This window comes from Mauremys reevesii, linkage group 1 (genome assembly GCF_016161935.1).
Source record: "Mauremys reevesii isolate NIE-2019 linkage group 1, ASM1616193v1, whole genome shotgun sequence".
NCBI lineage: Eukaryota > Metazoa > Chordata > Testudines > Geoemydidae > Mauremys > Mauremys reevesii.
The window spans coordinates 255,134,722-255,158,732 of record NC_052623.1 but is presented as its reverse complement, the minus strand read 5'-3'; the positions used below and the strand labels follow the sequence as shown (position 1 = coordinate 255,158,732).

The 24,011-nt window shown below is 40.6% G+C and overlaps 1 protein-coding gene across 1 annotated transcript in view; it reads left to right on the top strand.

Annotated features, from left to right (window-relative positions):
- SYT10 (synaptotagmin 10) overlaps nucleotides 1-24,011 on the top strand; it is a 52,230-nt gene that overhangs the window by 5,762 nt on the left and 22,457 nt on the right. The window contains exons 2-3 of the mRNA XM_039496458.1: nucleotides 5,515-5,872; nucleotides 14,666-15,230. Coding sequence (XP_039352392.1) covers nucleotides 5,515-5,872; nucleotides 14,666-15,230 — 923 coding nt within the window. The remainder of the gene's footprint in view (nucleotides 1-5,514; nucleotides 5,873-14,665; nucleotides 15,231-24,011) is intronic.

Sequence of the window (24,011 nt, the reverse complement as noted above, 5' to 3'; positions counted from 1 at the left end):
TAGTTGTATAGGACTCATGCTCAATTACAATGGAGTTTGATTGTATCCAGGCAGTTGTACAAATGGAAAATCCTACTAAGGTGATCTAATTTGTCATAATTAAGTGCTACACTCAGAGTGCTGGCTGTGGATAGTACTGAATGGCACTTGGGTGATTAGCAAAAGAGAAATTTGGGCACTTAAATAAAAGTTCTAGAAACACTGTAATTGAGATTAACAAAGACCCCTGGGTCTCAGTGGAAACTCACATGGGTTGAGCACTGTCCTTCTATAAGATAGCCACGCAGTGAGATATGTTTCGAAAGCACTGAAATATAACCAAACTGCATTCAGAATGAAAAGGAAATGCAGGCAGTATGTTTGGTAATGGATGATTTTATGAGCTGAAATCAACTGAAGTCAATATGGACCATAAATTGTTGGATGCTCTATTACAGAAATTATTGTGCAAAGCATTGCCTAGAATCCAGAAAATGATCATGAAATTTCTAGAGTACTTGTTTAATGTGAAATACTGGATGATAATGAGCTTTTCGTAGTGGATGTATTTTCAAGGGTACCTATAAACAGTGAAAGCCAGAAGCTAGAGGAAGAAGAATTTGAAGTAAATACTACTCAGGCACTCTGCATTTCCAAAAATAAATGCGACAAAGTCAAATGAGAAATACAAAATGGCCCAATGATACAACAGTTTGAAGGAGTCATTTTAATTGGAAAACCAACAGAAAAATGACAGGTACTTTCAATCTTAAACTCTTATTAGCTCGTGGAGATGAAATCATGGCAAATGATTGGATGCTGTACAAAAAATACTCTAGGTGAAATCCTGGCCCTATCCTGAAGTCAATAGGAGATTTGTGATTGACTTCAATCTGGACATGTTTTCACCCATAGTTTTAATACAGCACAATATGAGGACAGGAATACTAAATGCAATTCACAGCACTTATAAGATATTGTGAAGCATAAGAACAAAACTTGAGATGTCCTATTCTAGATACCATTGAAGATAAATGGCTGAATGCAGCTGGGCGGAGAGGACTGTCAGGGAACTGGTTACAGGTCCCTGATTTCCTGATCCATCTTCAACCCAGAGCAGGTTATAGCAGCCATCTCAGAATACAGACACCCATGACTTTTTCCATAACAGAATTAATGTACATCCATCTGCATCCAAAAATTAAATTAGGCTCTTAATTTGTCCCTATCTTTAAGTCTTAGTTAGGGACAAATAGCACACTATTGACATATAGGGAATGCAATCCATTCCTGTTGACAGATTCAGCCTTAAGTACTAAACTTCCTTGATGGGCATGCAAAGAGACTCCTGTCTGAAGAAATGTCTCTTGATATTTTCTCTTATCAAATCAAACTTTCTGTGAAAAAAAGACATTATAGGCGACATTTCCAGTCTGATACATAGGATTTGGAAAGCTCAGGTTTAGTACTATTCCACAGCTGGGCTTGAATGAATTCTGGCTTAATATGACAGCAGGGTAATTTTAATAATTGCTTAGTTGAGTGACCATCAGAACTGAGGAAATGAGCTAATACTATCTGTACTTTCTGTTATCTTCTATGATATTTAGATTTATAGCAATAATTTCAGTATTTGGGGAATGAATTTGCTGCTCAACTTCCTAGGAAATGCAAAACTGCATTGTTATTAATTAAAATATTTTATGGTACCATTACAGCATGTGAAGCCATTGAATATACTTCAAATACTCCTAAAATTACCTCTCATATAATTTTTTTTCTTTCTATTGAAGGTCTAGAAGTCTGATTTGATTCTTTTGGGTTAACATGATTGGATATATTTCCTGTGAAGTTATTAGAATTAGATAAAATCTGAAATAGATGAGAAAAACATTTAAAATATTTACAATTTAAAGCTGTTAAAACTAAAGAGGCTAGTACTAAGTTGTGAGTGGGAGCCTTGATTTAAAAAGTGTTTTCCTTCACAGAAAAGTTGAAATATTAGAAAAGCACTGCCTCTGGCTAAGACCAATAACTCACGTGTTGGATTTTATCAAGAGCCTCAAAGGAAAGGATTTGTACAATTCTGTGACTGCTTTTTATTTGTGATTCCATCCACCTATTCAAATAACTAAACTTTCTCATGTTCCTAATAAGGGAACTCAAAAAAGTAGTTACTGGGGAATTCTCATTGAATGTGGGTGTTTCTAGAGAGATTCTGCTGGGTTTAGGCTTGACAGTATTCAGCATTTTTATCAATGATTTGGAAATAAATATAACGGCTGATAAAATTGGGGGATGGCACAGACTAGTGGAATGGTAAATAGCGATGAGGACAGGACAGTCAGACAGAGCCACCTGGTTCTCCTGGTAATCTGGACATGTTCAAACAAAATGTGTTTTAGTACAGCCAAATGCAAGATCATACATCAAGGAGGAAAGGATACAGGCCATAGAATTATAGTAATGTAATACTGGAAGGGACCTCGATAGGTCATCTAGTCCAATCTCTTGCACTGAGGCAGGACTAACTATTATCTAGACCAGTGGTTCTCAAACTTTTTGTACAGGCAACCTCTTTCTCACCACAAGCCTTTGAGTGTGCCCCCCACTGCTTACAAATTAAAACACATTTTCATATTAACCCTATTTTAAATGCTACATTTATAACGCTACTGTTTAAAATGAATTTACATTTTCACATTGCTTTTAAATTAAGACCAAAACACATTTTATCAAATTAATGTTATAAACAGAATATATATTTTTTTAATAATTACTGTTTAAGACAGGAGGGGTGTTGCAAAGAAACTTTGTCAATATCACTTTTTGCAGCAAACTGTGCAGCTGGGAAGCTGGGAAAAGTGATATTAACAAACATGCAAATACCACATTTCACAGCAGACTCCCATGCCTCCCTTACTACTGTGTAACATTTGACCTTTGCAGTGGGAGAGGAGGTTATGGAGGGGAGGCTAATGCAAATTTTGGGGTGGGTTCATCACAGTCTGGGATGGGGAACCATCTCCCACCCCTCTCTACATAAAACTCAATGTGTTTAGTTTATCAAAAAGATTGAGAAACGACTTGATTACAGTGTATAACTACTTTCATGGATAGAAAATGATGGGCCTCTTTACTCTAGTGGAGAAAGGCATAACAAGAACCTATGGCTGGAAGCTGAAGCCAGACAAATTCAAATTAGTTACTGAAACTGAATGGCCTGTGAAATACCAGAGATCAGACTAGACAGAGGATCTAATGGTCCCTTCTGGCCTTACAATGAATGATTCTCATTGAAATTTCAGAGTAGCAGCCATGTTAGTCTGCAAAAACAACGAGGTGTCCTTGTGGCACATTAGAGACTAACAAATTTATTTGGGTGTAAGCTTTCGTGGGCTAAAACCCACTTCATCAGATGCATGGAGTGAAAAATACAGTAGGCAGGTATATATATTACAGCACATGAAAAGATGGGAGTTACCTTACCAAGTTAGGGGGTCAGTGATAATGAGGCCAATTCAGACAGGGTGGATGTAGCCTATCCCCAACGGTTGACAAGAAAGGGTGAATATCAACAGAGGGAAAATTACTTTTTGTAGTGCTAATGAGGGTGGATGTGGCCCATTCCCAACAGTTGACAAGAAGGTGTGAGTATCAACAGAGGGAAAATTACTTTTTGTAGTGACCTAGCCACTCCCAGTCTTTATTCAGGCCTAATTTGATGGTGTCCAGTTTGCAAATTAATTCCAGTTCTACAGTTTCTCACTGAAGTCTGTTTTTGAAGTTTTTTTTGTTGAAGAATGGCCACTTTTAAATCTGTTATTGAGTGTCTAGGGAGATTGAAGTGTTCTCCTACTGGTTTTTGAATGTTACAATTCCTGATGTCTGATTTGTGTCCATTTATTCTTTAGCGTTCACCTGCATGTCTACCAATGTGATATATGCCATCATGTGCCAGAAATGCCCCTCTGCCATGTACATTGGCCAAACTGTACAGTTCCTACGCAAAAGAATGTTCTGCTTTTTTATTTTTAAGAACCCTTTTTATCTTGATTTGGCTCAGTTTAAACCCCAAGGTTTTTCTGGGCCTTTCCAATTTTCTCAAGGCTCTAAACCTTTCTTTTTTTTCTTTTATTACTGTAATCTCTTTTCATGGTATATGGACATTGAGCTCAATATTTATTATTGAAAGATATGTATCTGGAAATCATAATTATAATCTTTAAAAAAACAAACTTCTCAAATTTCAGTTGTACTTCTAATCCCCCTAAGGAAAGAATGAGCTACGTACCATTTCATAGAACCACTGTGTAGTTCAAGGATTTTTTTCTTTCTGTGATTTTTTAGCAAACTTGTATTTAAAGTGCTCAATGTGCTTCTCAGCTGGTTCATTTTAGCTGCATGGAGCCTGAAGCTTTGGATGCAAAGTATTAGCTGTAGATCTGTCAACCCTTGTTGTAACAAGCAGTAGCAGCAATTGCTTAAGGGACAAGAATTCTCCACAAGATTTAATTGAGGCCGATTGAATAATTTTAAAACATGTGAAAGGCCCTTTTCAAAAGAAAAGGGGTTTGAGAATTTTTAAGTCTATATTTTATAATATAACATGGTACTGAAAAAAATCTAACTGAAGTGTGTCTCATATAATAATGCTCCTAATCAGGACTCCTACTGGCACTACGAAAGGTCAGCCTTCCCCTGAAATCTGAATCTGTTCACAAAGTTGAGAGAGATGAAATCTGTTTGCTTTGCTTTGGTAATGTCATTGGACATGTTCACCCATGTTGGTAGGCCAAATCAAATGCAGGATAGCAGGGCTAGGTAAAGTGCAGCACATGGTCTACAATTTGCTCTGTGGTGAGTCTCATTTTCAGTACAGAGGGATAGCCCATGGAGACTCCAGGTACCACCACACTAAATGCCATCTTGATCTGAGCAGCTTTTGGATGTTAGCCTGTGCTGGTCATATCTCCATATTTGTTAAAAAAAAGAGAGCAGCTGAATCCTGTTTCCTAACGTGACCAAAGTTTGGAAGATGCTGAACAACTGTATATATCTGCCAGGGTTCAGATGATGATCTATATTAATGTGTACTCATAGAAGATAACTTCTGTGATTTAATTTTTTGAGTCAGATACATTCTTGGTTTTACTCCACTGAAGCTCTTGCCAGGGCCTAACCCAAAGCCCACTAAAATCAATGGAAAGACAGGCGACGCTTCCTCTCAATGATTAGCACTTGACTCCTCATGTACACCCATTCATTTTAGTGTGAGTAAGACTGGCTGAAACTGGCCATTGGTTGAGCAACAAAGCAATAATTAATAGAATTTTAGTGAAATTGTTATTAGTGGATAAAACTTGAAAAATGTATATTTTTTAGATATCTGCAAGAGTGAAAATGTTCATCTGTCATATCCTGAAAGCTCTACACAAGAGAAATATCTAAAATCTTCTGCTTCCTTAGTTGTGTCATGTTTCTTTTTCTCTGTACTTGACTGTCTTGATGATCTTTGTTTTTGATTGTTTGCAGACATCTCAGTCAGTCTGCTAGCAGTAGTCGTCAGCTTCTGTGGGCTTGCCTTGCTGGTAGTCTCGCTATTTGTCTTTTGGAAGTTGTGTTGGCCATGCTGGAGAAGCAAACCTCTTATTTCTAATACCAGTAATATCCCTCAAAGCACCTGTAGTGCTCCTGCTGAGGTTTTCGAAACCAACGAGAAAAAGGAAATTAAAGAAAATGGGAAACCTTCAGTGAAGGTACTTGAGGCTGCAATGAAAATTAGCCACACTTCACCTGATATTCCAGCCGAAGTCCAGAATGCATTGAAAGAACATCTAATTAAACATGCACGCATGCAGAGACAGATCACTGAGCCTGCATCCTCATCAAGGTAAGGAAAACTCAATTTTATGGCAATTTATAGAGTAAAGATAAGAGCCAGAGCATTTCGTTGTGAATTAAGGCCTCAAAATTGGAGCATTCTCAGTCCAGTGCTTACAAGTTTTCGGTAAAACTGTCATATTAAGCCAAAGCATCAACATTTCTGCAAAGTTTTCAGTAAACAGCCATAATGAACACTCTCTTATTTCATTATTTATAAATGCAAAGATCAAGTCTATGTCTGTCACTATTGTACTTAAATATGTATTTGTACTTGTGACACATTTCCATACAAACTTTCATTTAAGGAAGGATCTTTTACGGCAATTTGCCAGAGCCAGGCAAGCATATAGGACGTCTCCAGCTTTCAGGTACAATCAGTATGCATATTTTTACAGCTCCATCAACTGAAAATTTGACTCAGAAAATAAATTACAAACATGTGGTTGATGCACATTTCTTTAAGATGTGGATTGACATTTTAAAAGGATTAAAAATTCCACACTCAACAAAATATACCTCTTTGTGAAATATTCTTAATACATTACACCTATAATACAGGGATTTTTTTTTAATAAATCTGAAGCAGCTCCGAAAGCGCTGGTACAATTTAGATAATACCAACTGTTTGTCCATCTCAGGTACTGGATTATGTCAATATGCGGTGAACTAAAGATATACTGTGACATGTAGCAGTACCTGTAGTGTCAAAGAATTTTTTGTGACTTAAGTATTTAATGCACAGGAGACATTTAAACAGTGAAATACAACATCACTCACTACATCTGAAATAATTTAGTAATGCTTTTTAGACACAGGGAAAATGAAAACGGGGAAGAGATATGCTGTGAATCATGACATAAATGAAACTAATAAATGCTAAATATAAAGTATTTCATTTTTGCTCAATAAATGATTTGTACTATGTACACTTGAAACTGAAGCAAAAACACATGAACAGTTCAGGCAAATGTTGAAGATGACATCTTGAGACAGAATCTGTTCCCCACAGTCAGGGGCGGCTCCAGGCCCCAGCACGCCAAGCCTGTGCTTGGGGCGGCATGCTGCGGGGGGCGCTCTGCCGGTCGCTGGGAGGGCGGCAGGCAGGCCGCCTTTGGCGGCTTGCCTGCGGAGGGTCTGCTGGTCCCGCGGCTCCGGTGGACCTCCCATAGGCGTGCCTGCGGAGGGTCCGCTGGTCCCGTGGCTTCGGTGGAGCCGCGGGACCAGTGGACCCTCTGCAGGCATGCCTGTGGGAGGTCCACCGAAGCCGCGGGACCAGCAGACCCTCCACAGGCACGCCTGCGGGAGGTCCACTGGAGCCGCAGGACCGGCAGAGCGCCCCCCGCGGCATGCCGCCGTGCTTGGGGCGGCGAAATGTCTAGAGCCGCCCCTGCCCACAGTGGCCTCTTTATGCCCAGTATATATGTACATAAACAACCTTATATTGACCTCCTGTGCATAGGGATTTTCTGGGGGAGTATTGTGAATGGGATGGTGAGTGGCTGGAGTGCTTTGTTCTACTACTGTTCCAGGCTGTGAAACAGCGATGTAAGGCTGTCAGAAATCGAAACATTCCTTGGGGAAGGTCTCACTCACACCAGGAACTGCACAATTGTCTTAAACATCCTTGAATTAGGAAGGTGCACAGATGGCTTAAAGCCATCTTTTTCTCCCACTTTGTCTGGGCTCCAAGTCCAGTGCTCCACTTCCTAAGTGGCGGAGCACAGAATCTGACTTGTTACATGAAACATTTTTAAAATGCTGGAGAGACATCCATGAAATCATAACTGTCATTCTGGCCAGAGAGTGACCAAAGTTGGTATCATTTAACATGATGAGAATATTACATAGAATAGTTTGATATTAAGTGGAGGGTTCTTGTCCATGCCATCACTTCTCATGCCCCAAAATCTCCATCAGGTAATGTAAACCTCCAAGAAATATCAGTCAATGAATAGATAGAAGAAATATCTAGCTGCAAAACAAACCCAAGTACTATGTGTAGTATCATATAGGAAAGGAAACAGCTCCCAGGATCCTGATCCAAAGCCCATTGAAGTCCATGGAAGTATTCCTGTAGATTTCTAATGGGCATTGGATCAGACCCTAAAACCATAAAAAGTCTTGGAGCTGGGGACAATCTTAAGGAGTATAAGCAGTGATTTCTCCTCTTCTCACTGGTATCAGCTGGTAGTGTTTCCAGGGGGTCTTTCTCTCTTGCTCATTCCAGATTATCAAGGGGAAAACTTCACTCAGATTGGCCTTTCATCTCTCCTGGCTTTGGAGCTGCCATTTGACAGTGGGATCTTTGGAGACATAGCCCTTTTAGGGTTCCCCTCAAAGCTGAGTGTCTAACATACAAAATACTTTCTTGTGTATTTTTAGAATCAGATTCCCCCATAAAAGCTTCACAGTAGCCTTCCACATGGTCCATATCTTTTCCCCATACCTACACTTGTTTCATATAGCTGTTTGTTACTGCTCCTTGAACCTCTCACATTCAGTAGTGTAATTATCATGATCCAAAACTTTATATATCAGGAGAGCAGACACAAAGGTCAATTCTCTGGATTGCTCAGTCCCTTTTGTGTCACTCTGAGAATCTGGCTACAGCTTCCTTGTTGGAATACCTGTAGTGGTAGGAGAGTCCCTAGCAGGCATAGAAGTGGTGTAGCTGGCTTCTACACCACTCTCAGCAGAAGCACTATTCAGCAAGGGCATGTCACAACAGAAAATGACCAGAATGCATTGCACTCAGACCATTTGCCAACTGAGCATAGCCAGTCAGTAAAGTTTGCCAGGTGGCTAAAGTTAGAGTAGCTCCTAGGCTTCTCTAACCTGTACTGGAGCAGAGAATTAGGGAGTGTAACCAACCCTTAATATCCCCCATTACCTATGCTGAACTTAGATTTAGAGCAGAGGATCTGGACAAGAGTCTATCATGCAAATAAGATACATTTTTGGTCTTCTCACATTAGTTAATTATTAATAAAAACAAACTGCATGATATTAACTAATTATAACTATAATCATATAATAAATTATTCAAAACCTAACAATGTATCTGATCACAATTTCCGGATAGTATTTTTAACACAGAGATATGTTCAGGAAAATGATGTTTCTCAGCTTAACTGGAACATTTTATATCATTGTCATAGTTTGTAATAATATGAAGAAGGTTGGCTTATTAAAAAAAGTCACTCTTCAGTGTCTTAATCCCAATTAAGCAGTAAAGTATAACAGGATGAACATTTCTGCACCACTGTTGCACCTCTTGGGTACGTTTTGGCTTTGTACCTTCATCCACTTGAGAACTACACTCACTAGCGGCCCAGGAACAATTTACATTTTCAGAAAGGAAAAAACAACTTTTTAAAAATCATTTTGAGCTATTTATCGTAACATAGCCATCCATTCTGGGGTTCTTAGTGGGACGTAAGTTACAAACACCCTTACCTACATTTGTTTTCTAACAAATTTCATCTAACTTCATCTTTTAAAAAAGTTCTTGAATTGTTTGGTCTCTTTCTTCCCCAGGATGCCAGAAGTCCTTTCAGAAGCAGCTTGTGGCCCTCTGGCCATTTGCAATTTTAGATTAACTACTGAAAAATCTAAACTGGGCTTATTAAACAGCCCTTGATTTAATTCCCTATAACAGCAGGTGAGAATTGAAACTATCCAGAAGTACAAGCCATAGCATCTCTAAAAGAGAAGTTGGTCTCATGGTGGAAAATATTAAGTTCCTCTTTCCTCCTTTGTGACACTCCCAAATCAATCCCACTTCAGCCCAGCTTCTTTCTTTCCTCTTCTTTTCTTCCTCCAGCTCATCCACTGAGATTAACTAAACAGGAGTTAAATTTAAAGTAGCTTTTGCAGTAGAGATTATTTACTTTTTAAGAAATTAATCAAACTAGAGAAAGGAAGGGGGCAGCTGAAATCTGCAGGAGGCAGCTGAAATCTGCAGGAGGCAGCTACTGCCTAGTGGGGTGAATGTAAGACTATGAGGAGACTCAGATTCCATTTTTAACTCTGCACTAACTCACTGTGTGACCTCGAGAAAGTCACTAAGGCCAAATCTGCAAAGGTAGCTTCTAACTTTGGATCCCTCCATTTTTGGGTGCCCAAGTTGACATGCATACAAACAGATATTCAGAGGTGTTGAGCTCAGAACTCCCACTATAGTCAACATAGAGATAGCAAAAATAGAAGAGTTCCAGAGGCAGAAACGAAAATCTTTAGTAGCATGGAGAGACTTTGCTATGAGGAGATATTGAAAAGCCTGGGACAGTTCAGTTTAGAGAGGAGAGGAATAAGAGGGGAGATAATAGAAGTACACAAAATAATTCATGGTAAATTGGGTGCATCTATTTACCCTTGCTTATAATACAAAACCAAGGGAATTTTCAACAAAACTGAAAGGCGACAAATTAAAAGCTGATCAAATGGGGAAAAAATGCAGGGCAAAATTGACCTATGGAACTAATTACCACAGTAGGATTCAGACTACGAGTCTAGGATTGAAAAAAGGACTAGACATTTATTTAGATAATTAGAACATCTTAGTTACATTAGATATGATTAAAAATAAGAGAAAGAAACCCTTATGCTTAATGGCTGGAGCAACCACTACCAGACTAACTTACTGCCTTACAAGTTCATTTCAAGTCCCCATATCCTTGTATCATACAGAAGGAGAAATAAGAGTGTCCAAACTGTCTGCTCTATACTAGTCATTATTTTATAATTAGTTTATAACGTGAATGTGCTTTCTCTGTGCAAGTTAATAATCCTATATTGGGTTAAGTAAACTCTAAGGCCAAAGGCCAAATTATTACTCTTTATTATTTGTACTACAGTAATGCCTAGAGGCCCCAACTGAAAATGAAGCCCCATTATACAAAGAGGCCCTGAAAAGCTTACAATCTAACTGGACAAGATAGATAAAGTTTGGGAGAAAAGAAGTATTATCAAAACCCACCCCAACCCCCATTTTACAGATGAGGAACTGAGTCACCATGATCTTAAAGCAGGGGCGGCCAAACATTTTGGCCTGAGGGCCGCATCGGGTTTCCAAAATTGTATGGAAGGCCGGTTAGTGGAGGCTGTGCCTCCCCAAACAGCCAGGCGTGGCCTGGCCCCCACCCCCTATCTGACCCCTCCCCTCGCTTCCCCCACACGGTACCCCCGAGGCTTCTGTCCCACCCAACCTCCTGTTCCCTGTCCCCTGACAGCCCCTGAAACCCCCATCCCTGACTGCCCCTCACTGCCCCATCCAACCCCTCTCATTCCTGACTGTTCCCCCCAGGACCCTTGCCCTATCCAACCACCCCTTCTCCCTGACCGCCCTCCGCCACCCCATCCAACCCCCTTTTTCCTTCCTGACTTCCCCCGGGGACCCCTGCCCCCATTCAACCCCCCTGTTCCTCACCCTCTGACTGCCCCGACCCCTATCCAGACCCCCGCCCACTGACTACCACCCCGAACTCCCCTGCCCTCTATCCAACACACACACACCCCCCGCTCCTTGCCCCCTTACTACGCTGCCTGGAGCACCGGTGGCTGGCAGCGCAACAGCTGCACCACCAGAGCACCAGGACAGGCAGCCGCGACGCCCAGCTGGAGCCAGCCACACCACCACACAGCACAGAGCACTGGGTCAGGCTGTGGATCTGCAGCTGCGCTGTCGGCAAGAGCTCGCAGCCCCACTGCCCAGAGCATTGCACTGGCGGTGGAGCGAGCTGGGCTGCGGGGGAGGAGGAACAGTAGGGAAGGGGCCAGGGGTGAGCTTCCCGGGGCAGGAGCTCAGGGGCTGGGCAGGAGGGGGGTCCCGCGCGGCCGTAGTTTGCCCACCTCTGTCGTAAAGCAAAGTACTTAAGCACATCCTTAGGTCCATCCATACTCAGCAAAGTACTTAAGCATGTGCTTATGTTCCATTCCAGGGATTAATTTAAGCACGTTTAAAGTTAAGCATGTACTTATATGTTTGGCTAGACAGCCGACTAAGTGATTTGCCCAAGGTCACACAGGGAGTCTGTGAAAGAGCTAATAATTGAACTCATATATTCTGACGTCCAGTCCAGTGCCTTAGTCATAGTGTCATCCATCTGTTCTTATTTCTTTGGATGTGGTTCTTACTGAGTTAACAGAAAGCATTGTCATGTTAATCATTGTTATATAATTACTATTATTATTATTACTGGAAAATATGTAGAGAGTAAACATTTATGACACAAAGTTTTTCTCATCTGATTTGAAGATATCATGCTTGTTTGAGGGATGTGGAGGCCAGTTTTAAGCACTTTCAAATCTACTGATAAAAAAATATTATATAAGAGCTAGGTATTATTATTGATGATGGTGCTTTTAGGAGCAGTAGTGAATCAGAGTGCATGGACCTGCACTCTCTTGTCACTGAAAGCCCTAGTAGAGGTGTGAGTCTGTAACTATATGGCATCTCCACAATGTGATTGGCTGAGATCCTTGCACTTCAGTATAACAGTCATTAATCCCTTTGTTATTGCAGAAAAAAGGAACATAACTATGTTGCCATGACAACAGTGAAGCACCTTAATAATTAAAAGAGTAATTAGCTGTCTTGTTGAAAAGTTGTGACTCAGAACATTCACTAGGTACTGTGTAATTAGGGCATTGGCTTAGTAGAGTAAAAGTGCTACTGAGCCTTGGTTCCCACAGAGAGCAATCTTACAGCTGTATAGTTTTATCAAGTGACACTTAAAACAGTGACTAGTTTCATTGGAGGATATTACGGAGTGTGTGTGTGTGTGTGTAAATGTTTTTAATTTTGAAAGGACTCTTGCAATGTAGAAATTACATTTGTTTGAAAAACGTTACCTATTATTTTTACAAATACTACCTCAGATGATTATAAATGCAAGAGATCAAAGAAACTTTTTTGTATGTTTCCATTTTGCTTACTTTGTTCCTCTGACAGCAGTTTGTTTCACAGTTTCTACTGCATAGTCAGATTCTCCTGTTTATGTAGATTTTTTCATACAACATGGAGGAGAAAAACTTTTTTTTTAAAATCCCTCCAAATTTGCAGGCAGAGTCGAGGACATTTGTGGCACCTTAACTTATATTTAACTTATTTTTTTAATTGGATTAGAGTTCAGTTTGAGAGTTTCTTTCTGATGCAGAAATGTGTGTGATCAGAAGTGTGTTTTATGCATATAACTTTTGGGTTTGAAACACTTAGATTTCTTATAACCAGTTCAAATCCAAATTATGGCTGTGTTGAGAGGACTGTTCCCTGCACTCAACACCCCTAAGGCATCCAGAATGGAAAATGTTCTTGTTCATTATTTAATGGCTGCAGATTGCCCCCTTGGTGCAGCACTCAGAGGATCCATAACAGTTTTGTTCATTGTGCACCTCTCCCATGCAGCATAAATAAGAATATTTTCCATGAAATTACTCACAATCATTTTCAAATGGAGAATTTGTTTTCCTTGGTTTAAAGAAATAAACATACAGCTATGACTCCTCTTGGTTTCAGCATGCTGAACTGTGGGGGAACTGAGCAGTAATGCACATTTATATCTGGCATTAATAAGTAATAGATTGTGCAAAAGTGAGGAAATTCTGACAATTAAATTGGTTTTTAATGGCAACTAAGTATAAGTGTAGTCATAGGAGCAATCTGAGTTTGTCACAGCACAGCTTACAAGGGTGGTAATATATCAGGGAAATTTTATAGTGGCAGAAAAATGGAAGGGACATTTAGGTTACACAAAGTCTTCACCAGATTAAATATAGTAAGTATATTAGCCTACGTTTTATACTACTGTAAAACACATAATAGGCCAGATCCTACTCTTTTTGAAGGCAATGGCAAAATTCCCACTGTTATTGTAGACAGCATAAGGCCTTAAGTATCATGAATGTACTATACTGCAATCCAAATTAGGAGGAATTAAAAATAATTTCTTTTGGTATCATTAAGCGAATTCATCTTCTGACACACTGTAGAGTGAATAGGAAAGCAGGAAAAAATGGAACATAAAAATCTCTAATAAAGCTTTAAACTATAGAAGAGCTAGAATTCAATGTTAAATGTTAAAACACCAATCGGAACCCAACTATAACCTCAATCCTGAAAAGATGTAGGCATGTGTATAAATCTTTACAGGATTAGGGCCTCTACTGGTTAAATGCTATACTTTTACCTGCAGCCCTAGTACCTTATGGTCTTTTCAGATCTCGCAAGTTGAGAAGTGTTGAGCCTGTTAAATACTTAGATGGAAAACCTCCAAGGAATGCCCAAGAGTTACAGGAAGTGTTGATGATGAGTGGTAGGCGGTACTTTTCCCTGTGTAACAACACTGTACTAATACGCCAGCACGGTGCTAGGGATCAGTGTTAGAGTTCCTATTTTATGAGATATAAAACTGAAGTCCTGACCAATTCTGATTTTTTTAAAAAATCACATGGCACTTACCATAAAAATGAAGGTATAAATTTACAGTGATGTTTTAGCCTTACTGAAGTTTGGGGAGTCATATAATTTTTACTGCAGTTTCAGGTACACATTTTTCAAAACAAGGTATGTGTTGTATTGCTAGGAAATTGGGTGTCTTTTGGGATAAGAAATTCCATTTTCATGTAAAATTATGTTGTATGGTGTTAATGTTAATTCTTAGTTCAAGACTGGATTTGCACAGCAATTTCTTTGTTTTTAAACCTAAGCTTTTATTTGTTTAGAATTTTTGTTCATATTTTTATTTGGGAAAACCCATACGTTTTCATGGAGATAATCCCAGCTAATTTTTTGTGTGTGCAGGCATAATTCTTTCAGGAGGCACTTGCCAAGGCAGATGCAAGTGTCCAGTGTTGATTTTAACATGGGGACAGATCCGATTTTACAACGGGGTGAAACAACAACCAGCATTGGGCGAATAAAACCAGAACTCTATAAACAGAAGTCTGTTGATTCGGAAGATAAGCAAGAAGATGTGAAAATCTGTGGGAAACTTAACTTTACTCTCCGGTATGATTATGAAAATGAACTCCTTGTTGTTACCATTGTCAAAGCCTTAGATCTACCTGCTAAAGACTTCACAGGAACCTCAGATCCGTACGTTAAGATTTACCTTCTCCCAGACAGGAAAAAGAAGTTTCAGACACGGGTTCACAGAAAGACTTTAAATCCTGTCTTTGATGAAACCTTTCAGTTTCCTGTAGCCTATGATCAGCTCAGCAACAGGAAATTGCATTTCAGTGTATATGATTTTGACAGATTTTCTAGACATGACATGATTGGGGAAGTTATTCTTGATAACTTTTTTGAAGTCTCTGATCTCTCCAGGGAAGCCACTGTGTGGAAAGACATCCACTGTGCCACCACAGTAAGTAATGTGTCCCAAAAGTGTTCAAATTGATGACATTTTCATTTCTCCTTTGTACTTTACGGAAAGCATATACTGTCTATCTGCACAGATTGAAAAAAAAAGTTGCCAGTGTTTTCCTTTGAGCTTGGAAAATAAGATAATTGGGAAGCCGTGAAATGTAATTTAAAAAACTCTTCTGGGAACATAGAGTTACCCTCATGACACACTATACAAATGAAAATTAGATTGATTAATTAAATCAAATACCCCTAAGTGTCACTGTTTAACAGGAACAGTTAATATTTTCCTGTTAGCAAAACATATGTACATTTCCACATTGTCCTTCAAAATGTCATGTACTAATATGCCATGAAAGCACCTTAGTATTATTAACTGCCTTTCACATATTGCGATGTAAATGAAAAAAGAGATGGAGGTTAAGATGATCCAGTGTCTAAAATGATTTTCTAACAGCTGTCCCATGCACAGGGTATCCTACATGAAATATCTACATATTCTTTGTTGCTAATGTCTACTATAGACACTCAATGTTGATGGAGAACAGAAGGACATATGGGGAGCATTTGGAAACAGAGAGAATTGGTTTGCTGTTTCAAGTGAGAACTGTAGCCTATAAAATTCACCTGTGAACAGAAGCAAATAGGTGACATGCTGCAACTACTAACAAACACTATCTCCCAACTTTATCTTTACCAGTCAGAAGGCCAAACTCATCTTTTCCACTTGGAATCAGATAGATGGTTTCAGAAAACAAATCAGTTTTCTCTACAATACTACACTGTTCATAAGGAAACTTCCTGTTGTCTTGTTGTACTGGGGGTATCTACGTCGCTCTGATCCATATGCCTTCCTTATCCATGCTTTTTCAGTAGGAGGTGGGCTGTTGCCAGCACTGCACCCAAGATTTACTGGGTTTAGGAGAGGAAACACAAGCAGGGCTTCTCCCTCACAGGTGGGAGCTCTACGCCATCCTCTTTGTTTTCCCCCTTTCTCCCAGAGGACTCACCCTCTTACCTTGTCTCTGACCCCCATTTATTATTTTCCTCATTCCCCCTTCACATTGGTGGCCTTGGCTCCCTCCTTCCATTTGCTGTTTCCCCCCTTTTCTCTGCCCTCTATTTGTGCCCTTTTCTCACGCACACCCCTGTCTCTCTGCCCTTTTTTTTTACCTCCCTTCATCTTTTCACATCTCCCATCATTTGTGTCCCCTGTGCCCCTGTTTTTCCCCATTCCCAGTCTGCCTTCCATTTTGCGCCTTTTCCAGAATCTCAGAATAGCCAGGGGCTGTTCAGGGCTTCATTTCAGGCTCTCTTCATGCTGCCTGGCACCTCCTCGGCAGTCACCTGCTGCTGACTCTCTTCTACAGCAGCTGCTGCTAATGACATCGCCACCTCAGCCTACTGTTGCTGTTGCACTTAGTGAGACCCTGTGTTGCTCTATAGAGCAGTGCATCCGCACTGACCCACCACTAGAGGTACCAGTGAGCATCAGCATCTCATGCACAGGCTGGAACAACTGTCTCAGCTACCTCCACTGTCTTTTCTGGCTAGGGTGACCAGACAGCAAATGTGAAAAATCGGGACAGAGGGTGGGGGGTAATAGGAGCCTATATAAGAAAAAAAACCCAAAATTGGGACTGTCCCTATAAAATCGGGACATCTGGTCACCCTGTCTCTGACACCAGCCCTGGTTGCTACACTGTGTAGACTTCAAAGGTTCATAGGTAACATTAAAATATTTCTGGGCTGAATATGAAATTAGGGGGTTTTTTTATCATGTTCTTAGTCCTCTTGAGCAGTTTGTTTCATGATGATGATAATGCTTTGCACTTGTACAGCACCTTTCCTCCAAGGATCTTGAAGGGTTTTCTAAACATTCACTAATGAATTGTACAAGTTTAGGATGGTTTGTTCTGTTGGCTCCATCTTCTGTACAATAACCAGTGGAGTTAAAAATTAAATAAAATAAAAAATCACTCATATGCATTTTAATTATTTCCTCCTGAACAAAGTGATCACCTTGACTTAAAGTCTAAGCAAGAGCTGGGCTATGGTGGTGAACTCATGCAATTTTCTTAGAGGAGTGGATTGGCTGAATTACAGACCACAGGCTACCGCAGGCAGGCCTCCTCTTTAATGTGGGCAGACAACTCCTCTTTTCTTTCACCCCTGACAAACCCCTCTCTCCACCCTTAGGGCAGGCATATCAGAAGTGGTGGTACTGGGTACTGTTAGATTCAAGTGGCTGGTAGTACTATGGAGGTTCTAGCTTCTGGGTGCAGTTGAGTGGTGCAGATATAGGTAGGATACAGGGACCTACTTTCTTTCTGATCATAAGTCCAGTACCAATGTGTTTGAAGAGTTAACAGACTGCCAAAATATTTCTTTGGCCTGGCAAGTACATGAAACAGCGGATCTTAAACATGGAAAGGATGATTCAGAATGCTAGCCTTAGACCTGGGTTCAATTCCCTGCTCTTCTGCAAGCTTCTTGGATGATACTGTGCTTAGTCTGTCTCTGTCTCAGTTCCTCATTCTGCAAAATTGAAATGATAGTACAGCCCAGGAGTGTTCTGAGGATAAATGCTTTAAAGATTGTGAGGCAATCAGATGCTATGGTAATGGGTGCCATTTGAGTACCTAAGGGAATATCTACCCTACAATTAAACCCCTGTGGCTGGCCCATGTCAGCTGACTTGGGCTCTTGCGACTTGGGCTATTTGGCTTTAAAACTGCAGTGTAGATGTTTGGGCTTTGCTGGAGCCTGAGCTCCGAGACCCTACCAGGTGCGGGGGGAGGGAGGGGGAGAAAAGAGTCTCAGGGCCTGAGCTCCAGTCCAAGCCCAAATGTCTACACTGCAATTTAACAGCCCTGCAGCCCCAGCTTGAGTCAGTTGACACAGACCAGCCAGAAGTGTTTAATTGCAATGTAGACATACACCTACAGATAAGGCCCTGACAAATCCACAGCCATGTTGGTCAATTTCACAGTCATAGAATTTGAAAAAATTGTAAATGTCATGATTTCAGCTATTTTTAAATCTGAAATTTCATGTTGTGGCAATTTTAGAGGTCCTGACCCAAAAAGGAGTTGTGCGGGGCATTGCAATATTATTGTAGGGGGGTTGCAGGTACTGCTACCCCTACTTCTGCGCTGGTGCTGGTGGCAGCACTGACTTTAGAGCTGAGCGGCTGGACAGCTGGGGCTGCTGGCTGGGAGCCCAGCTCTGAAGGCAGAGCTGCTGCCAGCAGCAGCATAGAAGTAAGGATGGCCTGGTATGGCATTGCCACCCTTACTTCTGCGCTGCTGCCTGCAGAGCTGGGCCCTCAGTCAGCAGCCACCACTCTCTGGCTGCCCAACTCTGAAGGCAGCGCAGAAGTAAGGGTGGTAATACCAGGACCCTCCTAAAATAATCTCATGAGGCCCCCCCCCCAGCTCCCTTTGGGGTCAGAACCCCAATTTGAGAAATGCTGGTCTCGCCCATGAAAACTGTATGGTAAAAGCACACAAAAGACCATATTTCACAGTCTCTGATGCATGTTTCATGGCCATGAATTTGGTAGGGCCCTACCTATAGATGACAAAAAAGCATGAGTATCAACTAGCTAATATATTTGTTTTAGTATATTAAATATCTGAAAATTCAGTTAGTCACACAAAAGGTAAAGAAAAACCAGCTGGCTCCATCTTCTAGCTATAGGGTGACCAGACAGCAAGTGCGAAAAATCAGGACAGGGTGTGTGTGTGTGTGGGGGGGGGGGGGGAATAGGAGCCTATATAAGAAAAAGACCCAAAAATCGGGACTGTCCCGATAATATCGGAACATCTGGTCACCCTATCTAGCTAAGTCTAATAGGCCATTTGAGACTCATACTGCTGATGATTTCACAAGCAAATCAGACTAAGTAGAGAAAATATCATACTATAATATCTGAATAAGTCAAACATCTTCCTCTCGAATGTGGAAACATTCATGATGTCAGCAGCAAATGGGACTCAAATGATCTTTTAGACTTTAATTGAAATTACAGCTGAGGTACAAATATTAACATCCCTTTACGTTTCCAATGAACATTCAGGGCTTTAAAACTTAAAATCTCAGCTTTCCATTGGCATAGGCCCTGATCCAGCAAAGTACTTAAGCATGTATTTAACTTTCACATGCTTTGACTTCAATGAGTGCTTTAAGTTCTTTGCTGAAATGAAGCCCAATGGCATTGCTTTATTATTATTATTAATTCTGGTGGGTTTTGAGAGATTTTACGTTTAAATGTTCGTTGGTCCTTTAGAACAGGCAAAAATGCAAACCCTTTACTTGATAAACCAAAATGATCTCATCATTCTAAACTTCTTGGACATCTTTTTGAGCAGACTAGAATGTCATACCAAATGGTGCTACTGGGAGAGACATGCTAATATGCATGTGGCTGAGAATTATTGCTGTTCTTGGCTGCTGACATTAGTACAACTCTCCTCAGCATTGAGAGACAAAACCACCTAATTATAATGCTTAGTTTAGTATGGTAGTATCTTGTTTGGTGTTAATGAACCACTATTTTACAATTGCAAATCAGAAGTGTGCAGTTTAGGAAGTAGCAGCTGTGTTCGGAGCTTCAGTCGTTCAGCAAGCAGCTTATAACTGTAAGCACAACTTTATGAACAGTATTGTACTAGTGCAAATAGCCTGTTTTCTAAGTGGCTACCACTTAGAAACCATTACCATTACCACTTAGAAACCATTACCAGTGAACACGTCAAAATTAAAGTAACTTGTAGTTATGTATAACCATATTGTGCCTTCATAGACTTTTTGAATCTTTGAATTATTAACCACATTTTTTCAGTAGTTGACTATTCTTTTTACTGGCAAAATAAAACGATACTATTATAAATCACTAACATATACAAGCTGGAATGTGCTACCATGAACTTGTGGTTTGGGTTGATTTGGAGTTTATTTTAGCTATTTTATATTCCTGAAAATCAGGTTAGTGTTAACGATTTCCAATTCTTACGTCGCAGAAACTGTAAGACTGAGGGGCCAATTCTGCACTGGGTTAAGCAATGCTTAAGTGGATGAGATGAGGAATTTATGCTCTAAGAACCTATTCAAAAGTCTAGTGAAGTCAATGGTAAGATGCCAAAAGGTTTTGGATCACGCCAGTAAAGTCCATAGGATTTGGGTCATGTCTTGAGAAGTAGGTGCTCAAACTGACTCAGCAGACATTGAGAGTAAACTTTACACCCTGAACAGGTTATTTTTACTTGTGCACTTTTGTGCTCCCTTTAGTGCCATGAATGTGGAATGAGAAAAGCCATGCTTGGGTACGTGAATGTGCTTTAGTGGAAATGGATTTCACCACAAGCTGGCCTTCCTGTACTAGTGACCAGCAGATAATTTTAAAAATTGAATGTCTGGAGCAGGAGTAAGGACCTTCCTCAGCTCATACTACTCCAGTGCTTGGGGGACATCACCCATAGACATATATCTCTGATACTTCTTCCCCCCTCGCCTCACTCCCATCTTCCCCATGTTTTGGACAGGTTTGTTTGTTTTGTAGGGGTTATTACCTCTGGCCAATGGGTCCGGGTATGCTTCCTCTGTACTGGGAAGCATGCTTAGAGATTTACCGACACTCTAGGTAACTGGGAGCCAACCCAAGATCTGGATCTGGGGACTGGTGCAACACTCACCAAATAAAGGGTGAGTGGTATCTCCTCAGACTTTCAAGCCCTCCCAGGACCACCTCCCTCCCACAGACATTATTCAAATATTCATGTCCTGTTCTGCAAGTAGAGTATGGCTAAGAATTCCTTTAGTCTCCTGTTCTACATTAAAAGACACCTATATGGGGATAAGATTTCTGGTGGCAGAGGGCTCTTGGTTCTAGCAGACAAAGGCATAATGGTATCCAATTGCTGGAAACTGAAGCTAGACAAATTAAGACCAGAAATAAAGTGAACATTTTAATAGTGGGGGTAATTAGCCTTTGGAACAATATACAGTAACTCCTCACTTAAAGTCATTCCGGTTAACGTTGTTTTGTTGTTACCTTGCTGATCAATTAGGGAACATGCTCGTTTAAAGTTGTGCAATGCTCCCTTCTAACATCGTTTGGCAGCCGCCTGCTTTGTCCACTGCTTGCAGGAAAATCAGCCTGCTGGCAGGTAGCTGGTGGGGGCTTGGAACCAGGGTGGACCGGCAGCCTCCCTATCAATCAGCTCCCCGCTCCCCTAAGTTCCCTGTGCAGCAGCTGCCAGCAGGCTAGCAATTGCAGCTATCCCTCCCCCCTTTGCCATGTGCTGCTCCTGCCCTCTGCCTTGGAGCTGCTCCCCAAGCCTCCTGCTTGCTGTGAGTGGCGGGGGAGGGGGGGGGGTGTGCTAATGTGAGGGTGTCCCCCTCCCCCTTGCTCCTACACCCCACTTACCCCTTCTTCTCCATATAGAGCAGGGTGGGGACATGGAGAGAGAGAGACAGAGATAGCCTGGGGCAGCAGCTGCTCTCTCAACTTCCTTATCCACTTTAAAAGACAATGCACTTAAGAGTGGGTCAGCTTCTTAAAGGGGCAGTGAGCATTTCTCTCTCTCCCTCAGACACAAGGTGTGTGTCTGTCTCTGTCTGCTATGCTATCTCCTCTCCCCTCCATTCCTGCTGCCTTGTAGAGTGAGAGGCTACATTAACGTGTTAACCCTTGAGGGCTCAGGCGAGTGCTAGTTCATCATTTAGCACAGGGGTTCTCAAACTGGGGGTCGGGACTCCTTGGGGGTCATGAGGTTATTACATGGGGATCGCGAGCTGTCAGCCTCCACCCAAAACCCTGCTTTGCCTCCAGCATTTATAATAGTGTTAAATATAATTTAAAAAATTAATTTATATGGGGGGGGGTCACACTCAGAGCCTTGCTATGTGAAAGGGGTCACCAGTACAAAAGTTTGAGAACCACTGATTTAGCAGCAAGGCATTCCCTGGGAAATAGCCCACCCTCTTCCACCTCAACCAAGCTTCACAATCATCATAGCTGTGAACAGTATTAAATTATTTGTTTAAAACATATACTGTGTGTGTGTGTGTGTGTATCAAGAGTAGGCAACCTATGGCACGGGTGCCGAAGGCGGCACGCGGGCTGATTTTCAGTGGCACTCACACTGCCTGGGTCCTGGCCACTGGTCGGGGGGGCTCTGCATTTTAATTTAATTTTAGATTAAGCTTCTTAAACATTTTAAAAACCTTATTTTCTTTACATACAACAATAGTTTAGTTATATGTTATAGACTTATAGAAAGAGACCTTCTAAAAATGTTAAAATGTATTACTGGCACATGAAACCTTAAATTAGAGTGAATAAATGAAGACTCGGCACATCACTTCTGAAAGGTTGCCGATCCCTGATGTATATATGTATATGTATGTGTGTGTGTGTGTGTGTGTGTGTGTGTGTGTGTGTGTATATATATATATACACATACACACACACACACACACACATATATATATATGTATATATATATATATATATATATATATATATATATATATATATATATATATATATATATATATAGTCTGGTGAAAAAAATTTCCCTGGAACCTATCCCCTCCTATTTACATTAATTCTTATGGGGAAATTGGTTTCACTTAACATCGTTTCACTTAAAGTCACATTTTTTCAGGAACATAACTACAACGTTAAGTGAGGAGTTACTGTACATAGCAATATGGGAGATTCTCCATCACTCAAAGTCTTTAAATCAAGACTGGATGTCTTTCCAAGAGCTATGCCGTCGTTCAACCAGGAGTTTCTGGTCAAAAGCATGAAATATATTCATCTTCGTTCTAAAATTAACTTTAATGTAGTTTTCCTGTCTCATTGTGTAGACCAGCTCACTGACTCTCCCATTCCCCCCAACTATTACGGACATATTCCTTTGAGAAAAGATAATGTGTGAGTTGGAATCTTCAGCCAGTCACAGAAATTTTATAACAGATGTCTAACTAACAATATGTTATGTACAGAAATTTGTTTTGAACACCTGCATTAATTATATTACAGAAAATATTGATTTTATTATGTCATTTTCTCTTACCATACACAGTAGAAATTAGTTATATACAACAAACACACCTAGTTAATATTAAATGAAATCTATAAGAAATCCAATGCATTTTGCAAGCATAAGCATGTGTACACATAGTTGTCAATTTAGAAATGGAGAATTTCAAAGGTTTTATGTAAAATTTCTTAGTATGCCCAATGATATCAAGATATATCATTTGATAGAAAGAGTAAAATGTGCTGAGGTTATCCAGGATAATGATGCATTCTTGAGGCTGCAGATATATGGAAGCTCTAGGAGCATCTTATGTTATAGATCCATGGAACCTGGTTCTTATTCAAAGCTTTTGAGAGTGTCCATATACTCCCTTAGAGTGCCTAAATGTATTGCCATCCCTTTTCCAAGGTTAGAGTCACAGACTTCACTCAATCTGTTGTAACAAGGTTCAAGAAAACGAAACCAGTATGCACATAAAACATGCTCATTGTATCCACTAATTTAAAAAAATGAAAGGCAGTCAATAAAGAAACAAATTCATCCTTCCAGCTGCACTTTGATGGTTTTTAATATAAAGAAATATGCAAAGAACCCCAGTCGAAGAAATAGTCTACTCCATCTTCAATGAGAATTTGGCATGTGAAGTCCTTGCTGGGTTGGACTCTTATATTTCTAAATCTGTCATGGGGTGCTCCACTCACTGCTTGTCTGGAGCCCCCTCTTGGTCA